We start from the raw sequence: 21,838 nt of genomic DNA, 5'->3' as shown, positions 1-21,838 counted from the left end.
TGGAATTTATACCTAAGTATAAGGGGATGTTACATTAGGGTTGTTCTTTATACCTTTTTATACTAGTAGTCTCTTATATAGTGCACTTTTTTACCACAATTGTAGCATTTCACAGTCTTTTACTTTTTTTATTTATTTCTTCCTTGCCTTTAGCTCCCACTAGATCCACACTTCATTGGTCTTCCTCTTAACATTAATAATATCTATATTTGGTGTGAATTGTTACTTTTATCTCCTTTGTTCTTACACTTATTTTCTTCTTTCAAGATAACGGTTACAACATCATCAAAGACTAGATAGTCTGTTAGGATATTATTAGTCAAGTTAATAATGATTTAATTATTGTTTATCTTTATTTAGAGCGGTTAGATATGAAAATTATATTTCTTTATGGAAAACTTGAAGAAGAAATATAGATGTTTCAACTATAGGTTTTTGTTGAAATAGTCAAAGAGAACTTGATTTGTAAGCTAAAAAAATCTTTATATAGTTTCGAACAGACACTTAGGTGTTGATACAAGAGATTTGATGCCTTCATAATTAGCTTTGGGTATAACAAACTCTATTTAGACTATTATATGTATTATAAAAGGTTTGAAGAAGATGATGTTTTAATTACTTTTTTATTGTACATAGATGACATGTTAGTAGTAGGCCTCAATAAAGAATAAGTCTAAGAATTAAATGTACTATTGGCTAGAGAGTTTGATATGAAGGGTTTAGAACTAACAAACAAGATTTTAGGGATGCAAACTTATAGAGACAAAAGTAAAAGGGAGATTTAGCTTTCACAAAAAAAATTATTTAAAAAAAATCTTCTTATACTTCAACATGTAAGATTGTAAGCCAATTTCAATCTCATATCCTATTAACTTCAAAGTATCATCAAGTATGTATTTTAGTAATGAAGCAGAGAGGATAGAGATGTCTTGAACACTGTATGCATTAGTAGTGAGAAGTTTAATGTTTGTCATGATATATACAAGACCAGACATTTCATAAGTAGTGGAACAGTTAGTTGATACATGAAAAATCATGGTAGAGAGCATTTGAATAGTATTGAGTGGATCTTAAGATACATTAAGGGTGTGATGTTTTGAAATAAAATGAGTAGGAAAAGGCAACAAAGCCTTTGGAGGCTTAAAGAGTGGGTATAAATGAATAAGAGGTAGTGTGGTAATTAAATAAATATAATAAGTATAAATAGAAAAAAATAGATAGAACTAAAATTAGAGTGAAAAAATAATGGGAGAATAGAAGAAAAGGGGAAGAAGAAGAAGAGAAAAGAGGTAAAGATAATGGAAGGAAAAGAGAGTTGGAGAAAATAAGTTTAAATATAAAATTATATACAAATATATGTTCTTTAGGCTTTAAATTTCTATTTTGATAAATGATAGGGTTTTGAAGATTGTGTTTTAGGTTTATTGATAAATTGATTTGAATGTTATGGGTTAATTATTATGGGTAATTATTTATTTAGTTGATTATGGAAGATTGTAAATAAAGATGATGATTTTGAGTTATGATTTTGTTTGAATGGTGAATTAATGTTAGATATAAGCAAATAACAGTAGGTAATCTGTGGAAATTCTAGGTTTGAGGTTAAAGATGATGAAAAGTCAGTTTGGTCCCTCAATTTATAAAAATTACAATTTAGTCCCTAAATTTTGAAAAATTATAGATTGGTCCCTTAAGCATATTCCAAGATTCTGAACAGAATAAAAGATGGATTATGGGCAGAATTCAATTATAGTTGTGAAATTTTAACACTTTCAATTTGGTCCTCCTATTTGACAAAAATTATAATTTGACCCTAAAATTTTTGAAAAATCCCTGAAATTTTAACACTTTCAATTTGGTCCTCCTATTTGACAAAAATTACAATTTGATCCTAAAATTTTTGAAAAATCCCAGAACGGTCCCTAGAGCATAATTAGATATTCTAGACATAAATGAGGATGAATTATGGATATAAATCCCTAGAGCATAATTAGAGATTCTAGACATAACTGAGGATGAATTATGGATATAAATCTACTATAGTCATGAATTTATGATATTTTTAGTTAGATCCTCCAATTTAACAAAGTTACAATTTGACCCTTAAAAATATGAAAAATTCCAGATTGGTCCCTAGTTGTAATATTAAATTTTTTAGATTAGTTGGTGAATAAATTAGGGTTATTTAGTGAATTATTATCAAGTCTTATTATTTGTTTTATTATGGATTAGATTTTGAAAAAACCGTTTAATTTTTGGTTTTTAGAAAAAATTACTAGTTTAGTTTAAAAACATATAGGGTTATAGAATATATCCTTAGTTAAGTGTATTAAATAGATTTTATATTCTTTAGTGTCATTTTTGAATATGTCTTCTTTGTATTCAGATAATCCTGATATTCTACCAGCGGGACATTAGTAAGATTTCCCTCAATATCTGTTTTTGAGTACTATTTGCTTTTGAGTTAGGAGAGTGGATAATTTTTTATATATATAATATTATAAATATTTGAGTTGTTAACATGAATTGAATCATGCTTCTTGATATATATATATATATATATATATATATATATATATATATGTTAATTATTATTCTTGTTACGATAAAGCATGATCAATTGTTTAATTTGAATTCTTAATATGAACTAATATATATTTCGAATTGACTTCTAAATTGATAGCTCCTCATTTGATTGATGTCATGAGTTGAGCCTTAAGATATAAATATGTTTATTTGATTATGATTATGAATCTATGATATGCCAGTTAAAATATCTATGCTAATAAGGTAATGTTAGTCTTTGTGCATATTGTATCTAAACTCTAGTTGGTTAGGGAAGTCACCAACCTATGTAGAATAATCATCTTACAGTACGGAGTCTCATACTCATTGCATTTTGATTTTATGACGAGCTTTATCTTATAATATTCTTGTTATGGCCTATTTAAGAAACCTTCTTATAAGAATATAGAGTCATAATTTTATATATATTATAATTGTTGTATTACCTCATATGTGTATTGAACGTTATCTATTCACCGAGTTACTAAACTCATCATCTCATTATTTATCTTTTTAGATTTTTAGCTTGTTAGTAGGTCATTTTATTGGACTTTCAGAAATTGCACTTTCGGTTGTAAATTGCATTTTTTCTTATGTCTAGTTAGTGCTCCATAACTATGAATTTATATTAACTCTTGTATTAAAACAATCAAATTATATAATAAAGTTAATTTTTTTATTAGTGCTACGTTGAACTCATATTGAGTAATTTGAAGGATAAGTTTATATGTAAGTTTAGATTCGCATAGGTATGGAACCTTGAAGGGGAACCTTGTCAATACGTCAATTATGGATTTAGGAATCAGGTCATGACAAAGGGTACCTTAAATACTATATTATTTTATAGAGAATCAAAATTTATTATTAGAGGTTACATTGATTTAGATTTTACAAGTGACTTTGAGAAAAGAAAATTTGCTTCAAACTTTGTGTTCACATTGTAGTAGGAGTTGTGAGCTGAGTCTCTAAATTATAAACTATTGTAGCTTTATCCACAATAAAAACCGAGTACATGATAGCTACCCAACCTTGTAAATAAATAATATGGCTAAGAAGACTCGTAGAGGATCTTGGACACAAACAAGAGAAGATTCACACCTGAAGAAAAGATTTACATTAAGGAAAACCTAGTGAATGCTTTGACCAAACTAATTATAGTGATAAGTACATATGGTATAGATCATCCTATGACCTAACAAAAATATAAATAGCATGAAGATGATAAGTATAAAAAGGTTAGAAGAATCACATATTATCAAATATAAAAACATGATTAATAATCAAAGTTTTAAAGCGGAAAATGTGGAGCCTACCTTCTATTTAATATCATCTCATCCTAATGGTTAGCACTAAAAGTTGCCCAATAATTGACAACTTTTGGTGCACCATTTGTCTTTTCTAGGAGAGGATAGGATGTCAACCTATAAATAAAAGGCAGCACATGCCTTTCGATACATCACATACAAGAAAGAAACACAAGAGTGAAGGAAAGGAATTTTTTAAAAAACATTGTGAGATATTTATAAGAATATTAGATGATTATTCTTATTAATAAAAAAATAAGAATTACTTAATAAATTTTTTTTATATTTGATCGTGGCTGTAGCTAAATTTTAATTAACTACATACATTTTTATGTATTTTATTTTTTATTTTAGATGTTCTCTTAGATGGTGTATTTTGTTTTGGATGCCGGGATCTCAACATAATATCTTATTTTATTTCTTAAACGAGAAATATGCAAGAATTGAGTTATAAGTCTTCGCAAATAGCCACGATCCATTTCCCATACCACCTTCGAGATGGTGGTAAAACTATAAGTTCTTTATACCGGAAAATAAACACCGATAGAAAACTTGGTGGAACTGATTAATTGATTTACAAAATCAACTTCATTTTAGTCATTGTTGAGGCATCCTTTCATATTAGACTTGAAATTTATAATTAGGCCTCCCAAGATTTTCAAGAAATTCTCATACTGTTCAGAAAACCACACGAGATATTTCTACTAATGATATAATTCATCCTCCACGCTGCAAACGTCTCTAATACAAGGTAATTGCATCATAGACATTGATGGTTGCATATATTAATTCAACTTAAAAATATAAATTATTAAATAAAATATTAAAATATAATTTATATTATTTTTTAACTACTAAGCCGCTGAAATAATACTACCTGCCTGGATTTCTGGATTTATTTGTCTAGATGCATATGCATGGATGAATTACCATTTATTATTTTCACCCTGGCAGCTGGCAAGGTTACCCCCAGCCCCACCTGACATATTGGCCGGAAATTAATTTTTGATTGCAGCTTTGTACTTCACTGATAACTCTTTCATTTGTCTTATAAAGCTGTGATTATTCTATTCTGAATTTTTCCCGATGACGAAATTCAACTCTTCTTTGTTTAATTCGTTCCATTATTGTCTACACTTGCACGGCTGAACTTCTTAGGATATTTGGATCGACTGCCTTGATACAATTCACCATTGTCATCCGCTTGGCTCTTTACATTAGATTTAGCAATAACGATATCTCAAAATATACTATCTTTTTTTTTAGATTAACATGGATGTCCAGACCAGCTTACACATACCACGACTAAGCAGGCCGTGCTGGTTTTTTCACTATATCATCATCAATATCACAGTCCTTACCATTAGATAGTCGGATTTTACGATGATTAATATATGTAATGAATTCAGGTTTCCAAGCATTACCATATTGTTTATGCTTTCATTAGATTAGATAAGCATATGGTCTCACCTGAGTGCGAGTTTGTCAATTAGCAACTCCACTCTGAGATGGCAAATGCCTCATTTGACTCAGTGGAGTCCAAGGTGGGTATAGTCATATTGAAGGTTATGAGAAAGAGGGATTAATGATCGAAGGAGAGAAAGGCCGTTTATTTTCAATGGAAGACTTGGGACAGGTTTATCCTTTATGTTCTGAATATTGTTCTTATCAAGATAACACAGAGAATAAGGGGCTTAATTTCTTTAGAGATCAGCAGCAGCCCCAGCAGCAACAATCGCCATCCAAATCGAGTTATTTGACATTAGATGATTTCCTTGGTTCTTGTTTCCCAGCACCAGCACAACCAATGCAGGAAATCAAAAGGCTTGAGAGTATTGCCAAAAATAGTAAAGAAACGCTATACACACCAGCTCTGTCATCATCTCTACAACTCCTACGCAAGTATGGAAGTGGGAAAGAAATTGAATGCAACCAGCTTGGCGGTGCTAGCGATGAAACTTGCTTCAGCACTCGAAAGAAACTGTCAACTGAGGAGATCATCAGGGTAGCTGGATCTAGTTTCATACAATTCTCAGACCAAAGATATGATGATTTCTTCATGCTCATGCACCCTGTTGGTTATGCACTCTCAGGCCTATCCGAGGAAGAAACAAGGGATGTAGAACTCACTCTCCTTCTTTTAGCCACGGCAGAGAAGGTAGGCGACCAACAATTTGATCGTGCTAGCAGATTGCTCAGCCGTTGTGAAATGGTTGCATCCGAGAGATCCAATCCACTTCAGAGAGTTGTGTACTCCTTTGCAGAAGCTCTTCAAGAGAGGATTCATAAGGCAACAGGAAGATTCATTCCAAAGGAAATGAAGGGAAAACCGAACTGTGAAACTCCTCACGGGTTAAGTACACACCTAGCTCACCTTAGCCTGCATCAGAATGTTCCTATTAATCAGGTAATGCAACTCACAGCGATCCAAGCAATAATTGAAAATGTTGGATCAGCAAGAAAGATCCATTTGATTGACCTCGAAATCAGGAGTGGAGTTCAATGGACAGCCTTGATGCAAGCTCTTGCGGATCGTCAACGCCGGCTAGACCATCTTAAGATAACTGCCGTTGGCTTGAGAGGCATACAAAAGATAGAGGAGACAGGTAAGAGGTTAGAAATCTTTGCTAGGTACATGAACTTCCCATTCACTTTCAAGCCAATACAGGTATCGTGCATGTCTGAAATCAAAGAGGAGCTATTTGAAACTGCAGCTGATGAAGCCATTGTTGTTGTCGCTAACATGATACTCAGGACCATGCTCTCAAGGCCAGCTTGCTTGGAAAATTTGATGAGAGTGATTAAAAATCTTAATCCTTCAATAATGATCGTCGGCGAAGTTGAAGCGAATCATAACTCACCAACATTTGTGAATCGTTTCATTGAAGCACTGTTCTTTTATAGTGCATATTTCGATTGCCTTGATACTTGCCTGAAACAGAACACTGAGCACAGAACGATAACTGAAGCAACCTTCTCTAATGGGATCGAAAATATTGTGACAATGGAGGGCACAGACAGGATTGCTAGAAGTGTGAAGATGGATGTATGGAGGGCATTTTTCTCAAGATTTAGAATGGTGGAAGTAGGATTTGGTGATTCATCCTTGTACCAAGCTGGCTTGATTCCAAAGCAATTTCCTTGTGGCAGTTTATGTACTATTGAAAAGAATGGCAAGTGCCTGATTCTTGGGTGGAAAGGAACACCATTGCATTCCCTTTCAGCGTGGAAGTTTTCTAGAGAGAGACTATGGAGTTCGTTGGCAAATTATAAATTCTGAGACTGCTTTTGTAGTAGCTACGTGCACTCTTTAGATTGAAGGTTATTAATTTCAAGTGTATTATTCGAACTGAATAAAATGGTTTCTATTCCCTAAAATCTCATCACAAGGTTTCTCTCTGCCCCCATATCTAAGGGAAAATGTTGGCTTCCTCTTAAGAATTCCTTACTGTTCTGTACCAATACGAAAGTATGCCATTAAACAGTTGCAAATCCCCAATTCCCAGAGTGTAGAATCCTTTAGCTCATGAGGATTGCACCTTTTAGCGAGGAAATAGTAATCAATTGCAATTATATTGTTAAGATAAATTTGTTTTCACGTCGAACCTTCTAATAATAGTATGTATAACAAGAAGTGAACTTTTAATGATCTTAATAATATTATTTCTAAATTATCAAAAAAAAGAAAACACTAAATTTGTCATGTCGAACCCTCATCTTATCCCATCTTACAATGTAATTTTCACATAAGAAATCAAATGGATCAATATAATTAAATTTATCCATTATATATTATATTAGAAAAACAAACTAAACAACACCATAAACCTTTTCAAGAATGAAGTAGATTTCACATAAATATTTGCACCTGTTGCTAGAATGGAAACATCAGAAGGAAAAGAAAACAAAGTTTATAGACTTTATAAGGTTCTTTACAGTTTAAAGAAAGCACCAAGAGCATGAAATAGCAAGATTGATTTTTATTTTCATCAAAATAGTTTTGAAATATGTCAATTTAAACCATTATTTTATGTGAAGAAAAGAAGAGGAGATTTTATGATGGTTGATGATCTGATATGTGCAGGTCTTGATGCAGAGATGGTTGTAGAATTTAAGAAGGCAATGATGAAAGAGTATGAGATGACAGATTTAAGATGCGTCCTTGGTATTCAACTGAAACAATCATCGGAGGAGATTTTTATTTCTCAAGTATGTTGCAAACCTGCTTAAGAAAATTAACATGATAAGTTGTAAACCAGTTGCAACTCCCATGGCAATAAAGGAAAAAAATGCAACAGAATGATGGTGCTAAGAAGGTGGACTCAAAGATTTTTTATAGTCCTGTTGGTTGTCTGGTTTATCTTACAAATACAAGGCTTGATATAGTCTTTTCTACGAGTATAATGTCAAGATTTATATATATAAAGTAAACTTCACTTTGAATTAACAGAAAAAAAAATTGAGATATCTTAGGGAAACAAAGATTATGGTATTACGTACAAGAAACAAGAAGACAACAAGCTGATTGGTTTTACAGACAGTGATTAGGCTGGAAGCTATGGTGGAAGGAAAAGCACATTAGGATATGTATTTTGTATAGGATCAAATGTGATTTCATGGAGTTCAAGGAAGCAAAGTTCTGTTTCATTATTATCCGCTGAGGCTAAATACATTTGCAAAAGAAAGCTTCCTATCCTACTATCATTCTATGTGATAATATATCAGTTATAGCTATGACTAATAATCCTGTCTTCCATGCAAGATCAAAACACATTGAATTGCGTCATCAATTTATTCGTGAAATGTAAATAAGAAAGAGATAAATCTGGATCTCATCAACTCCAGTGATCAGCCTGTAGATGTGTTTACCAGGGCTATGTCTGCAGATAAGTTCTAGCTTGTTATGAAGTGGAGAGAATATGAAGCGGAGAGAACCTCCGCCGCGGGAATTCGATCTGTACTCGGATGCATTCCTATCGGTGTTGCATTTGCAAGGATTGCCCCATTCTCAGGCTGGAAATGTGCTAGACTTTCAAAATGTTGAGCTTCACCAGAAACAGCTCGAGCGAGACTCTTTGCTCTCTCTTTTTGGAAAAACATGAGAAGGAGATGAAGAACGTTTTAGATGCTCTTGAATTTCTTATGTTACCAGTTCATAAGGAACTAATCAGCATACTACTTCAAGGAAAAAAAAGAAAATGACAGTGGATCAACCGAGATCGATGTCGAAAATAATTACACGGGCTCCTCTACTCTTAGCTCCAACTGCAATTGCTCTTCCAGCACCGCCAGCACCAACTACCACAAACTGTTTCCCAGCCAACGGAGAATTTAAGGATCTGCCATTGACGCATTTCGTGATCTGTGATATTCACATGACCAAAGCACAAACATCACTAACCAGATCTGATAAGCTATAACTAAGTATTTACAGTCACTTTAAAAACGTATACAACCTTCTAAAGATACTGTCATACAGAACTGAGGAAGTAATGTCAGTACCTCTCAAAGCATCCTCAATTGCAGTTATTGAACCCTCACAGTCTGTATTATAACCTATCAGTTATCCAAATGTTGGCGAATTCAATAGCATTGAAGCCTCTGGAAGCAGTGATATGGAAAGAAGAGGACTCGGCCCTGCTACTCGTGGTTTTGAGCATGACATCCGAAATGACCCGAGACAAAAATACAGGTAAAACTCGAGATCATGAAGTGAAAAACCCACAATTCAAAATCTCTTCTTTTTGTTTGAACCTGAAGGCTTACTTCCTGCTTGTTTTGTGGTTCGATATGAGGTTTTTGTTCCTGAGGTTCTTGCTCTTCTTGTTACGGGCGTGGTGGAAAAGCCAGAATCTTATGGCCAACAGATAACCAAAGGGAGGGGTCTTGCAAGGAATAATGGAAAGGGAACAGAACGGAACTTGCAATCCGAATGCATAATTGGAGCCCTAATGTTGATTGTTCTTAATGATGCGCGAGTGCTTGAATTTTTTATAATGGCTTCTTCCTTGACTCGATGTACCAGGGTTCTTCAGACATTGAAATATAATATCAAATTTGTAAATACTTGGATTCTTTTTATATCACGTAAAAACTTATGAATTTATAAAATTTTGTAATTCTTAAAATAATAAATACAAGGTGTAAAATTAAGTAAACTACATAATAGTTAGGATATTTTTTTCCTTTAATTTAAAATAATAATTGAGTTTTTTCTTTTGTCCGGAAAATAACTGAACTCGTAACGTAATATATTTAGGTCAGGTTTAAACATTTAGTGATTCAAATCTGAATTAAAAAAATTTAAAGGATAGTGTAATGATAGTTTAATTTTGTCTTTCTCTACAAAAATCAATGGCCTCGTTAGTGAGGATAATAAGGTATTTTTCACATAATTTATTGGTCATTATCAAATTGATTCAAATAAATAATTTTTTATTTTATTTTTTAGTACAAAAAAATAACTTAAATACTTTTAAAATCAAAAAATATTAACTAGGGTTTAGGGACTTTTTAATCCTTTTGTTTTTTAGAACAATTAAATGATTTAATTACACTTAAATAAGAAAAATATAAAGATAGGTCTTAGGGATGTTCTTATTTTTTCAGTTTAATTTATTTGTTATAATTAAGTTCAGCTAGGGGTGATTTCATAATTTAATTAAAATAAATAGTATTAGATAAAAAAAAAGTAACTTACACGTCAGCGCGTGGGTAACACATACACTCTTCGGGCAGTATGTGTAGCATCATCCAATGTTTAAACACCAATGTTTTACAGTAGTATAGGAAGTGCCCTGCTATGATCTTCACGATGGTTAAGCAAATATATATGGCAAAGTAGCAGGGAGGCTCTATTGAACCTTTTTTTTTTCTTTTTTCTTTTTTTTTCTTTTTACTCTTTACCAAGATATAAAGGTTTTGATAATTTGTTTTTTTATTTAATTTGATCCTTATTTTTTAAATTATTATTTGTTTTATTTATTTTTATCTTTTTTTATTTTATTTTTCTTTAATTTTGTCACTCATTATTTAATTTTATTTAATTTGTATATTAAATATGATCCTTATTCTTTTAATTATTATTTATTTTTAGTCTTTTTTTAATTGAATTTTATTTTTAATTTTATTTCTCAGTATTTGATTTTTATTTATTTTTAAGTTAAATTTAATCTCCATTCTTTTTATTGCTATTTGCCTTTTTTAAAAAATATATTTTTAATTGTATTTTTTTTTTAATTTTATCTTTAAGCATTTTGTTAATTAAGAATTTTGCTTTATTTTTTTAAAATTTGTCTTTTACGATATTAATCCCAAACTTATGACTAAGATCATGAGCTTTGAAAGATAATAAGAGTTAATTTTGGTCTTTCTAGGTCTTTTTTTAAAAAAAAAATTAATTTTATTCTTCATTATTTGATTTATTGGGAATTAGTTCTCGTATTTTTTTTTTTTACTTTTCTTTTTATAGAGTTATCTCAATCTTATATCCATGATGGTGGGGTTAGCAGGTTAACTCAGACTGACTCTAATCTTCTTCTTCTTCTTGCATTTTTAAAAAATATATTTTTATTATATTTTTAAATTAAAAAATCTTTTAATAAATACAATACATCATAATACCAAATAGAAAAAATGACTAAAAACTAATTCTGTGATCCAATACTAATCTAGATAATGCACCATATACCCCTCTGTTATTCCCTCACTCAAAAGCAAATAACTAGGGACATAAAATTTTCCCTTTTAGTTTAATTAAGGCCACAAGGACCAACATGTTACTCCGATGGCTTTGGAATTTTCAAACTAGTCCAGGCTTGATTAAATCCACACTTTAATAAAAAGAAAGATTATTGATGCAAATTCCTTTAACTTTTAAGATAAATATTTCCATATGCACGACGTTTGGAAAACACAGGTAATTTGCATTTCTAAAAAATTAATTTTTTTGTTAAATTTTTTTGTTTCTTTTAGATTGTTTTGATGCCCTGATTTCAAAAATAATTTTTAAAAAATAAAAAAAATATCATTTTGATGCGTTTCAGCATGAAAAACATTTTGAAAAGCAATTGCAACCACACTCCTAGGTAGTGTTTGACCTTGTGATTAGAAAGTGTTTTTGAAAAATTTTGAATTTTTTTATTTTTTTGCTTTAAATTAATATATTTTTTATGTTTTCATATCATTTGGATGTGTTGATGTCAAACTAATTTTTAAAAATAAAAAAATATTATTTTAATATGTTTTGGAATGAAAAGTACTTTGAAAAGTAACTGTTGCTACACTCCCAAACATCCTCTAGTGTTTGTTTACATGGTAATTTTTATGTTCATTTGAAACCATAAAATTGAAGTTGATTGGCTAACCATGAACCACACTTTTTAACTTATAGGACCTATAATTTCTGCATTGCAATCATTTAGATTAAATTACCTTTCTCCAACCCAAATCTCCATCCTACACTCAAACCATATACTAGATCTCTTGTTGTCTTCTATTCTTTTCATGTTGATGATGCTTCTTCATAACCCATAAATGGTTGAATACAAGCTGACATTGATGATGATGTTCAAGGTAATTTTTTTGATAGGATATTTAAAAAACTTCATGTAATTTAAATTTTCAATATTAGCAAAAATCATTTCCTTTTTTTCTAAATTTATATGTTCTATTTTGTTTTAGGAACTATAGATCTAACATCTTTTATTCCTGGAAAGCATAACAAACTCTCGATTCTTACTATTTTAGTACATCCTACATTATAGGTCTCATAATCTATGTTATCCTTGTCTTTTAAGTTATATGTTTTTAAGTTTAGCTGGGTAAAAATCGAAAACATGTTCTTATGTATGTTATGATTATATGATCACTGTATATGTCAATATATAGAATTTTCTTTCATGTTATAAAATGAAAAATTGGATTACTTTATAGGCATATGCATTTCAATTCCAGTACAACATCAATCATTTATCTCACCGTATTGCAAAATAAATATTAGATGTCTTTCATGATTAGGATATTTTAACAATGTTGTTTGTAATTCTATTTTTTTTTCTTCTTATCTTAAAGCTAATATCTAAAAGAATTTACTTTTTTTTTTGTTAAATACACTAAGTCAACATGAAATCGCATTTTTGATTTTTTTTAAATAAAAACTTAGTCTTGAGTGATCTACAAAAAAATCTTAAATTACTCTTAAATATTGAAAAAAAAAATAAAAGCATAGCAAGTAATTTATTTCCCATTTTTGTAAGCTATTCCAAATAATATATCACTAGTTACTCACTTAGGTTATATATATCTTTTTATTTTTTTTCAATAAAAACATTGGATATATAGGTTTTACCAACATGTTTTTTAATATAAAAAAATTTATAAATGTAAATAAAAAATCCCATGCAAGCACATGATTATATAAATCAAGAGCTAGTAATGTAAATAAATGAAAAAAAAATCATTAATGGTAACTAAAAAATTAAAAAAATAAAGAGACAAATATAGATCAAGATATTTGATTTCATAATATAAAATATTTACTCGATTATATTTATCAAATTATTTTTATAAAAATAAAACTTATATTCAATCAAATAATAATTGAAACATACATATATAATAAATTGATTAGATAAAATAAAAGATGAAAAAATTATAATGCAAAATTGCACGCATTAGAAATATCATAAACAATAATATTTTTTATTTTTTAAAAATAAATTGGATCTAAACAAAAAATAAAAAATTATTTATAGATGAATCAGAATAATATTTTAAAAAATTAAACACATACAAAATAAAAAAAAATCCATTAAAAAAGTTCAAATAAGCATAATAAAAAATCATAGAAAATGAAATTTAATCGAAACATGAATTAAAATTTTATTTTTAAAAGAAAATAAATTGAAAAAAGGCATCAATAAAAAAATATCAAAAGTGAAAAAAAATTATGAAAAAAATAACTGGGGTTAATATGTTCAAAAATTAAACAAAAAAATAACTAAGAAAAAATATCTATTAAAAAGTTTAAATAAGAAAATAAAAAATCATAAAGAATGAAATTTAATTGAAAAATAAATTAAAATTTTATTTTAAAAAGAAAAGAGATTAAAAAAGGCATCAATGAAAAAATGAAAGTGGAAAAAAAATATGAAAGGAAAATTACTCGGGTTATGGCTCATTTTTATAAAAAAAAACTAATGTCAAATGATTAAATAAAAAATATTAACCTATATTAACTTTTCAAACTTGTGACCTTGGTTATTAGATCAAAAGTATTATGAATAGAAAAATCATAAAGTTCAATTCCCATCAAATCAAAGAATAAAGTATTAAATCAGGAAAAAAAATCAATTAAATAAAAAGATCTAAAATAAAAATCACAATTAAAAAAATAAGATTGAAAATAAAAACAAACAATAAACTAAAAGGCAGTCAAAAAACTTTTATTAGAGGGTTAAATTAAAAAGAATAATAACTTTAACAATATATATATATATATATATATACTATAAACTTTGGTTAAAAGATAAAATTGAAAGCTAATAAAATTTTAACAAAAAAGATAAAGATAAAAAATTAAAAACCAAAATAATAATGATCAAATTGAAAGAAATAATATATGAGAAAATAAATAAATGATTAAATTTAAAACAATAAAAAATTCCATAAAAAATTTATGAAAGAAGTAAAAATAAAAAAATAAAGATTGAAATTTAAATATATAAAAAAAGGGACCAAGGTATATTTTTTGGGGAGGAAAGAGAAAATAAAAAATATAAATAATCATCAATGAAGAACTGACTATCCATTGCTTACACATGCCATACACATTGAAAGAGGACTTCATAATGTTTTTAATACCGTTACGGAATGCAATACTCCAATAATAAACACCATTGTATATACTATCTAAAACATATAAATAATATTAACCCTTTAATACATGCCAACAATTTTTATATATATATATATATATAGAAAGACACATACACACACAGAAATGCCTCTTATTATTGCTGCTAAATATAACAAAAAAAAACCATGATAGAAAGATTAAAATATCCTTGCAAGACAATGTTATTTTTTTTATTGTGAGGATATTTTTGTTATTTTATTGTGAAAAAAGAAAATTACCATGAAACCCTTGAATATAAAACTTTTTTTTTTTCCCTGTAAGATTACTTTGGAAATTTCGTTGTTCTATAGAAAGACAAAAAAACATCCATGCCCCTGTGAATTTGAAAAAGACATGCGTATCTCTATTAAAAAACAAAAAAACCCATAATACCTCTTATTTCTTGGCTTTTGTTTTGTGTAAATAAGTGGTTTTGGAATGATAGAGTAAAAACCCCTCATATTTTATTGGTTTCTACAAATAGTTTTCAAGTGAGTGTCACGTAGCTTTCAAGGAAATGATAAAATTGAATTTTCCTTTTAAGACAAAATGTGAAGGTCCTCAACACAAGAAATAAAATATCAATATAAATAGAGTGACATTGGTGGGTTTCCATTTCATTGAAAATGATACCTTGCAAGCTTTTGATTGGCTGAAAGGCTGACTACACTATGCTAAGGGTTTTTTTGAAATTATAATAATAATAATGATAATTTAAAGTATTTTTATTTTAAAATATATTAAAATAATGTTTTTTTAAAATATTTTTAATTTCAATAATATAAAATATATTAAAATAATGTTTTTTAAAAATATTTTTAATTTCAATATATTAAAATAATATAAAATAATATAAAAAAATTATTTTAAATAAAAATAATTAAATTTATTTTAAAAAAACGTGATTTGTTTAGTTTCCAAACAGATACTAAAGTGCTCCGAAACGAACCTAGCCCATTGGGCTTTCATGGACACTTGGCATCTCAAGGATGGACAAGATTCATACAAAGTAGGCCACGCCTTTACCACGTACCACGTGTCAATCTCGTATCCGAATCATGTTTTTTTTCTTGTTCTTTTTCTCCCCTCGTTCCCTCTGCTCGCCACTCGCTTTCTCCGTGGAGAGTCGCAGAGCAGTGGAGCGATGTCAAGATCAAGCGACTCTGCCTCTAAATTCAGAGTTAGTTTCCTCTCTCTAGACCTCTGAATTCAGGTCTTGATCCTTGTATAAGATAGATAATTATTGATTGGCCTGGATTAACATAATTACGATGATTAACTCTTATCGCCTGGGAAAAACAATGAAAATCAGTTCTGATGCATTTAATCTCTTAATATTTTTCAATCTATTGAATGTATGAGGTGTTTAGCTCTGATAATAAATTCATTTTCCATTATTTAATTGATAACACCTTGGAACTATGCATAATCGCTTGCTATTATGCTTATGAAATATCTCCATTGATTATAAATTCGATTTCTACCTTTTCTTATTATTATTGTTGTTATCGGCAGAAATCAGATGGAGAACCGTCAAATAACGGTGTTGGAAACCTGACGTCCAAGATGAATCAGCTTAAAAGACAAATTCAAGCGGAAAGGGTTGTTTCGATAAAAGTAAGTCTGAAGTTTTACCGTATTCAAGGGTCGCTAGTGATCTGATCGTCGTTCGTTTGTTCGTGGCATGGTCAATAATTATATACAAGAAAGCAATTCACGTTTGATTATTTTCTTTTTTGTATAGGATAAAGTTGAGAAAAACAGAAGGAAACTTGAAGCCGATGTTTCTCAGCTAAGATTAGCAACTTCGAGAACATTTATGGGGCAGAGTGGAGTTTCTAAAATGATTTCTTTGAGAATTGGAACTCCTCTTTGTAAGTATGGCGGATTTGCTCAAGGATCGGGTGATAAAGATGTTATCAATGGTCATGAAGTTGCAGCCACTACGGGTACCAAGCTCCCGTTTGTAGAGAAGATACCTCCGTATACGACGTGGATATTTTTGGACAAGTATGTCAGATAGTACTTGCTCATCTTTCACATTTTTTACCCGGTGCTAAATAAATAAGCAAGCAAACACGTGCTGTTCGTATTTACCTGTTGGGTGTTCTTTGACGATATCAATAATTCATTTTTGATCCTGGAGAAATTTAACCTGCCATATGTTGGGAAATTAATGCAAAACATTTGATGATTTATGTTGGCTCCCTCGTATTGTTTCATATATGGAGATTTTGTTTTTGTGTTATATTTCAAGTATGCAATTATGCAGCACAGGAATCAGAGGATGGCTGAAGACCAGTCAGTGGTTGGCAGGAGACGCATATACTATGATCAACATGGCAGTGAAGCTCTGATTTGTAGTGACAGTGAAGAAGACAATGAACCAGAGGAAGAAAAACATGAATTTTGTGATGGTGAAGATCGCATTTTGTGGTAAGCTGATTGATTTTATTTTGGTAAATATTTTTAATGCAATTTCCTGTTAAAATTTAGGATGGCATGATTGCATTCTTAATAATGAACCATTGCTCTCTACCATTTTTTTTTTTTTTTTTTGTTAAACTAGCAACCTAAGCAAAAGCTATGCTGTTGATCAAAATTTAATCAACTTTCACAAAAGAGTATATGTCAAGAACTGATATTAAGATCAAAATTAAAAACAGTGGTTTGAAAGCTGTAAGACTCTGATTAGATTTGGTTCTTATTGTCGTTCTTGGTCTTCTAGGATGTACCAATAGTAGTTATTCATACTCTAAAGTCCTTGTTTTTATCAAAATTGTAGCTTTTGGTGCTTAAATCAGAAGCAGCAGACATTAAAATATGCTATCTGTTTGGTCTTAATGACACCCCTGATTGTAATTCATGACCAATTATTTGCCACCAGTCCCAAGTACTTCACACTTTGTCTGTCAAATTTGGCAGGATGATCTCTCGGGAACATGGATTAGCTGAGGAAGTGCTGAATGTTGTTAGCCAGTTTATTGGAGTTGGCACCACAGAAATCCAGGTAGTACAAAGGAATTTATATTAACTGCTTTGAGTTTTGAACTGATTTCTTCATTAGTTGCTTCTATTACTATGTGTTTGGTGAAAATGGTTTCCTGTTGCTTAATTTACTTGCTGAGTTTGATATTGCAGGAGCGATGTAGGACGCTTGAGGAGAAATATAGTGGTGACCAAAGTGTCAAAGATACTAGTGATTCAGTAACTGGGAGGGGCATATCTATGGAAAAGAGCCTTAGCACTGCTTTAGATTCTTTTGATAACCTATTCTGTCGCCGTTGCTTGGTACTCATTGCTGGCCTAATCATGAGATGAAATTTTTCTGAATTAATCCTTGATTGCTTCAACCTTGATTTTTTCATCTTGAACAGCTATTTGACTGCCGCCTCCATGGCTGTTCGCAAACTTTGATTAATCCAGTGAGTAGAAACCTTCATTATATATGAGTGCTGTGTGTGTGTATAAAGTTTATATTTTTTAATGTAAGGTGTTCTTATATCTAATAGGAGGCTTTGCTTGGCAGAGTGAAAAGCAGTCATATTGGTCTGAATATGAAGATGATCGGAAACCTTGCAGCGATCAATGTAGTCTTCGGGTGTGTTCTTTCATCTGGTTGAAAATTCTCTTCAATTTTTATTTGATTTATTTTAAACTTTCAGCATAAACAGTGGGATGCTTTTCTGGTCAACAAGATCAATTTTTAACCAATTGGAACTTGAAATGTTAAGAACATTAGGCCAGATGAAGTCATATATGTACCAAAAATCACTATAAACTGCAGATAACAGGCTACAGGAGAGGTTAACTTTCTGTGGTATAACAGCCTATGCGCTCCTTTTAATTTTTTAATTTTTTATTCCTTAATTATGAGACAGTTTTTCTTACATATGTGAAGCTGATAACTAATTGTGCTGTCTGTACTGCTCACATAAACAAGTTACTCAAAGTTACACTGTTACTCCAAATTTTTAGGTAATTATTATTCTCAGAATGTGTGTGCATTTTTTTGTTCATGTGGACACTCTTTATTTACTACTTCCATTACACGTATTCATTCACTCCCCAGGGACTTGCCAGATCATATGGTTACCAATGACTTCTAATGTATCTATTCTGTTGCATATGCTGTTATAATTTTTCATCTGGAGTTCTTACATTCTGCATTGAAAATTGTGAGTCTGATATTAATGTAAATGCCTTTCAGCTAAGAGTTGTCAAAGACTTGCCAGGAGGATCTGTTAATAAGACTAAAACTGCAACCTCAACAGAGGAAAAAAAGACTGCAGCAGCCTCAGATGCTGAAGTGCCAGCTGGTGTAGACTTCACGATAGATGAAGAAAGTATCACGGAGAAAGAGATCAGTGTTATTTCGGAAGCTTTTTGTAACTTGGAACCTGCTTCCGGAGCTCCAAATCTGGATATGTCTGCTATGGTGATACATAACCAAGAATACATGCGAAAACGCAAAGCACCACAGCATACAGATATAGCACCTGATGGCTCATCACAGGCTCCTGATGATATGCAGGATTTTAGTAAGAAAAAGAAAAGATTATTGCTTTTGGATGTAGTAAATGAAGCTGCTGAAGGTGTATTTCCTGATCATGGTTGCACTGCTAAAAAAGCAAGTGATAAAATTGAACTTAAGATGGCCATAAAAAAGACGACCAATGATTCCTTTGAAACTCTTTGTTCTGGTACGGAGGAGAATGTTGGGCATGGGACAAAGGATGTCTTTGGAGTGCCTAGACCAAAACAGTCATCCTTAGTAGACAGAGCAGCGGAAGGGGTTTTAAGAAAATCTGAGTGGAAACCCATTGAGAAAGAACTATATCTGAAGGGAGTGGAGATATTTGGGAAAAACAGGTATGGGGTTTACCTATTTAAATAACATTTCACACTTGCATGCAGATACCAATATTACATGTCTTGAGATACCTTTATCATTGGCAGGTGTCAAATGTTTGTTTGAAAACTGTTAGATATGCAGGAGTGCAAGCTTGCAATCCATGTTCAGTTATTAGGAATCTGGATGTACCCTATAAATTCCTGTTATTAACCAAGTGTTACATATTGTAATTGTGTTGGTTTCAAAAGAGCAGAAATTTTTATCCCTCTTCTAATTAACTTACTGGTTTTGATAAATCCAAATGTAACTTCACTTATCTTTTGTGCCAAACAAAACTTTTATGTCTTTATTTTTCACGTTGTGCTCAAAGTATGATTTGTGCTTTGCAGTTGTCTTATTGCAAGGAACTTACTTTCAGGCTTAAAGACTTGTATAGAGGTGTCCAATTACATGCGTGAAAGTGGAGCTATGATGCCTCATAGATCTGTTGCCCCAAGATCATTTCTAGAAGACAGTGGGAAGAGTGATACGGATTATGTGGTATGCATTATGATTTATGATATTTCAGGAAGGATTATATTCTTAAGTTTGCTTTGTAAAGGAAACCATCTGCCTCAACTCATCTCAAGTTTGCTGTCTGTCTTGGTGATTGTATTCCATAGATTTGGCATATGCCAATGATTTTTCAGGAAAAGATTGCTGCCCTTGACAAAAGAAGGGTGGAAGAGAATCATGTTTGTATATTTGTGAGAATTCGAATATTGATTTCCAACTGTATTCAGCAGTTGCTTTTAAATATGTTGTTATAGTTAACTGATTCTCTCCCTCCCTCTGTTCTTTCTGATTCCATACGGGTCTACCAATATCCATTTTCTTTTCCTGTAGGGTTCTGCCTTTTCATCCCACAAGTTGTTTCTACATTATAAAGCCATCTCTTCCATACCTTTTGTTTTTTGTAGGAGCAAGATATGCCAACAAGGTCCCGTTTACTTCGTAGGAGGGGAAGGGCACGGAAACTAAAGTATTCTTGGAAGTCTGCTGGTCATCCATCATTTTGGAAAAGAATTGCTGATGGAAAAAACCAGTCATGTAAGCAGTTTACACCTTGTGGATGCCAATCAATGTGTGGAAAGCAGTGCCCTTGTCTGCATAACGGAACTTGCTGTGAGAAATATTGCGGGTATGTTGATGTATCTTTCCATAAGGTGACTACTGATTACAGAAGTTGAAAGTTTTTAAGAAGAATAAGAGCTTCTCAATCCTTTTCTTATTTAATAATAGACGTTACATGAGGTATTTATACCCAAAGTAGTGCTGGTAGAAGTCTATCATAATCTACCAAATTACATAAAGATAGGAAATGCCAAAAGAATAGGAACCACTAACACAAGAATAGGAACCACTAACATACTTCCCTAACAAACTTATTCAAATCTAAATTTGAATTTGAAACAGAAATTAACTATCCTTATCTTCAACATTGCCCCTCAAGTTGGTGCATAAATATCTATCATGCCTAACTTGCTGATGAGAAACTCAAAGCTTGATATGAACAATCCTTTTGTAAGAATGTCAGCTATTTGTTGTGTTGTTGGAACAAACAGCATATAAATAATACCACCCTCCAATTTCTCTTTTATGAAGTGTTTGTCAATCTCAACATGTTTGGTTCTATCATGCTGCAGAGGGTTATGAGCAATGTTAATTGCAGCCTTGTTGTCACAATATAGTTTCATTGTCATCTCTAGTGGTCTTTTTAATTATTCAAGAATCTTTTTTAACCTCAAGATCTCACATACTCCATGCATCATAGCCGATGCTCAGCTTCTACCCTACTTCGTGCTACTACACTTTGTTTCTTGCTCCTCCAAGTGACTAAATTTCCTCATATATAGGTGCAGTAACTTGATGTGGGTCTTCTGTTGGTAACGGAGCCTGCCCAATCTGCATTTGTATATGCTTCCATAGTCTTTTGCTCACTCTTCTTGAAGAACAATCCCTTTCCTGGAGTATTTTTCAAATATCTTAGGATACGGTATACTGCCTCAAGATGTATTTCATAGGGTGAGTGCATAAACTGACTTACTATGCTGACTGCAAATGTGGTTTGGTGTGAGATAAATAAATTAGTTTTCCCACCAACTTCTGGTACCGAGTGTTATTCACAGGATTTCCATCCTTGGTACCTCTTAGTTTCTGATTAGGATTAATTGGAGT

General features: G+C 31.1%; 3 protein-coding genes across 7 annotated transcripts in view; 2 read left to right on the top strand and 1 right to left on the bottom strand.

Annotated features, from left to right (window-relative positions):
* The first annotated feature begins 5,608 nt into the window (after window positions 1–5,608).
* LOC105137986 (DELLA protein RGL1-like) lies at window positions 5,609–7,174 on the top strand. The gene is made up of 2 exons (XM_011043958.1): window positions 5,609–6,482; window positions 6,624–7,174. Exons 1-2 carry the CDS (start codon window positions 5,677–5,679, stop codon window positions 7,147–7,149), a joined length of 1,332 nt encoding a protein of 443 aa, XP_011042260.1. The 5' UTR covers window positions 5,609–5,676; the 3' UTR covers window positions 7,150–7,174.
* Window positions 7,175–8,747: 1,573 nt separating this feature from the next.
* Window positions 8,748–10,619, bottom strand: LOC105138012 (bifunctional 3-dehydroquinate dehydratase/shikimate dehydrogenase, chloroplastic-like). The gene is made up of 4 exons (XM_011043988.1): window positions 10,595–10,619; window positions 9,352–9,425; window positions 9,084–9,231; window positions 8,748–8,953 (listed from the first exon to the last, which is right to left on the bottom strand). The coding sequence occupies exons 1-4, from the start codon at window positions 10,617–10,619 to the stop codon at window positions 8,763–8,765; spliced, it is 438 nt and encodes a 145-aa protein (XP_011042290.1). The 3' UTR covers window positions 8,748–8,762.
* A 5,179-nt stretch (window positions 10,620–15,798) lies between these two features.
* LOC105137984 (histone-lysine N-methyltransferase EZA1) overlaps window positions 15,799–21,838 on the top strand; it is a 12,835-nt gene continuing 6,795 nt past the window's right edge. Inside the window, exons 1-12 of one of the 5 annotated variants that reach the window (XM_011043957.1) lie at window positions 15,799–15,946; window positions 16,282–16,383; window positions 16,511–16,776; window positions 17,044–17,202; window positions 17,692–17,776; window positions 17,908–18,057; window positions 18,144–18,191; window positions 18,296–18,367; window positions 18,977–19,638; window positions 20,011–20,161; window positions 20,284–20,367; window positions 20,581–20,826. In XM_011043957.1, the coding sequence (XP_011042259.1) occupies window positions 15,911–15,946; window positions 16,282–16,383; window positions 16,511–16,776; window positions 17,044–17,202; window positions 17,692–17,776; window positions 17,908–18,057; window positions 18,144–18,191; window positions 18,296–18,367; window positions 18,977–19,638; window positions 20,011–20,161; window positions 20,284–20,367; window positions 20,581–20,826 (2,061 nt within the window). In that variant the 5' untranslated portion in view covers window positions 15,799–15,910. Of the gene's footprint in view, window positions 15,947–16,281; window positions 16,384–16,510; window positions 16,777–17,038; window positions 17,203–17,691; window positions 17,777–17,907; window positions 18,058–18,143; window positions 18,192–18,295; window positions 18,368–18,976; window positions 19,639–20,010; window positions 20,162–20,283; window positions 20,368–20,580; window positions 20,827–21,838 lie in introns of those variants that run through there. The other 4 variants (XM_011043953.1, XM_011043954.1, XM_011043955.1 and 1 more) reach the window with 4 other exon arrangements.

Source organism: Populus euphratica, unplaced genomic scaffold (assembly GCF_000495115.2).
Source record: "Populus euphratica unplaced genomic scaffold, PopEup_1.0 scaffold173.1, whole genome shotgun sequence".
NCBI lineage: Eukaryota > Viridiplantae > Streptophyta > Magnoliopsida > Malpighiales > Salicaceae > Populus > Populus euphratica.
This window is presented reverse-complemented; position numbering and strand designations above follow the sequence as displayed.

What these genes read in the sequence shown, in the direction of transcription:
- LOC105137986 (XM_011043958.1), top strand. Translation starts at nt 5,677, where the DNA reads ATGCAGGAAATCAAAAGGCTTGAGAGTATTGCCAAAAATAGTAAAGAA. An exon ending in ATAGAGGAGACAGGTAAGAG is followed by an intron (nt 6,483 to 6,623) that starts GTTAGAAATCTT and finishes CATGATACTCAG; the next exon opens with GACCATGCTCTCAAGGCCAG.
- LOC105138012 (XM_011043988.1), bottom strand. Translation starts at nt 10,619, where the DNA reads ATGCTACACATACTGCCCGAAGAGT. An exon ending in ACACATACTGCCCGAAGAGT is followed by an intron (nt 9,426 to 10,594) that starts GTATGTGTTACC and finishes GATAACTGATAG; the next exon opens with GTTATAATACAGACTGTGAG. An exon ending in TATTTTCGACATCGATCTCG is followed by an intron (nt 8,954 to 9,083) that starts GTTGATCCACTG and finishes TTTTCCAAAAAG; the next exon opens with AGAGAGCAAAGAGTCTCGCT.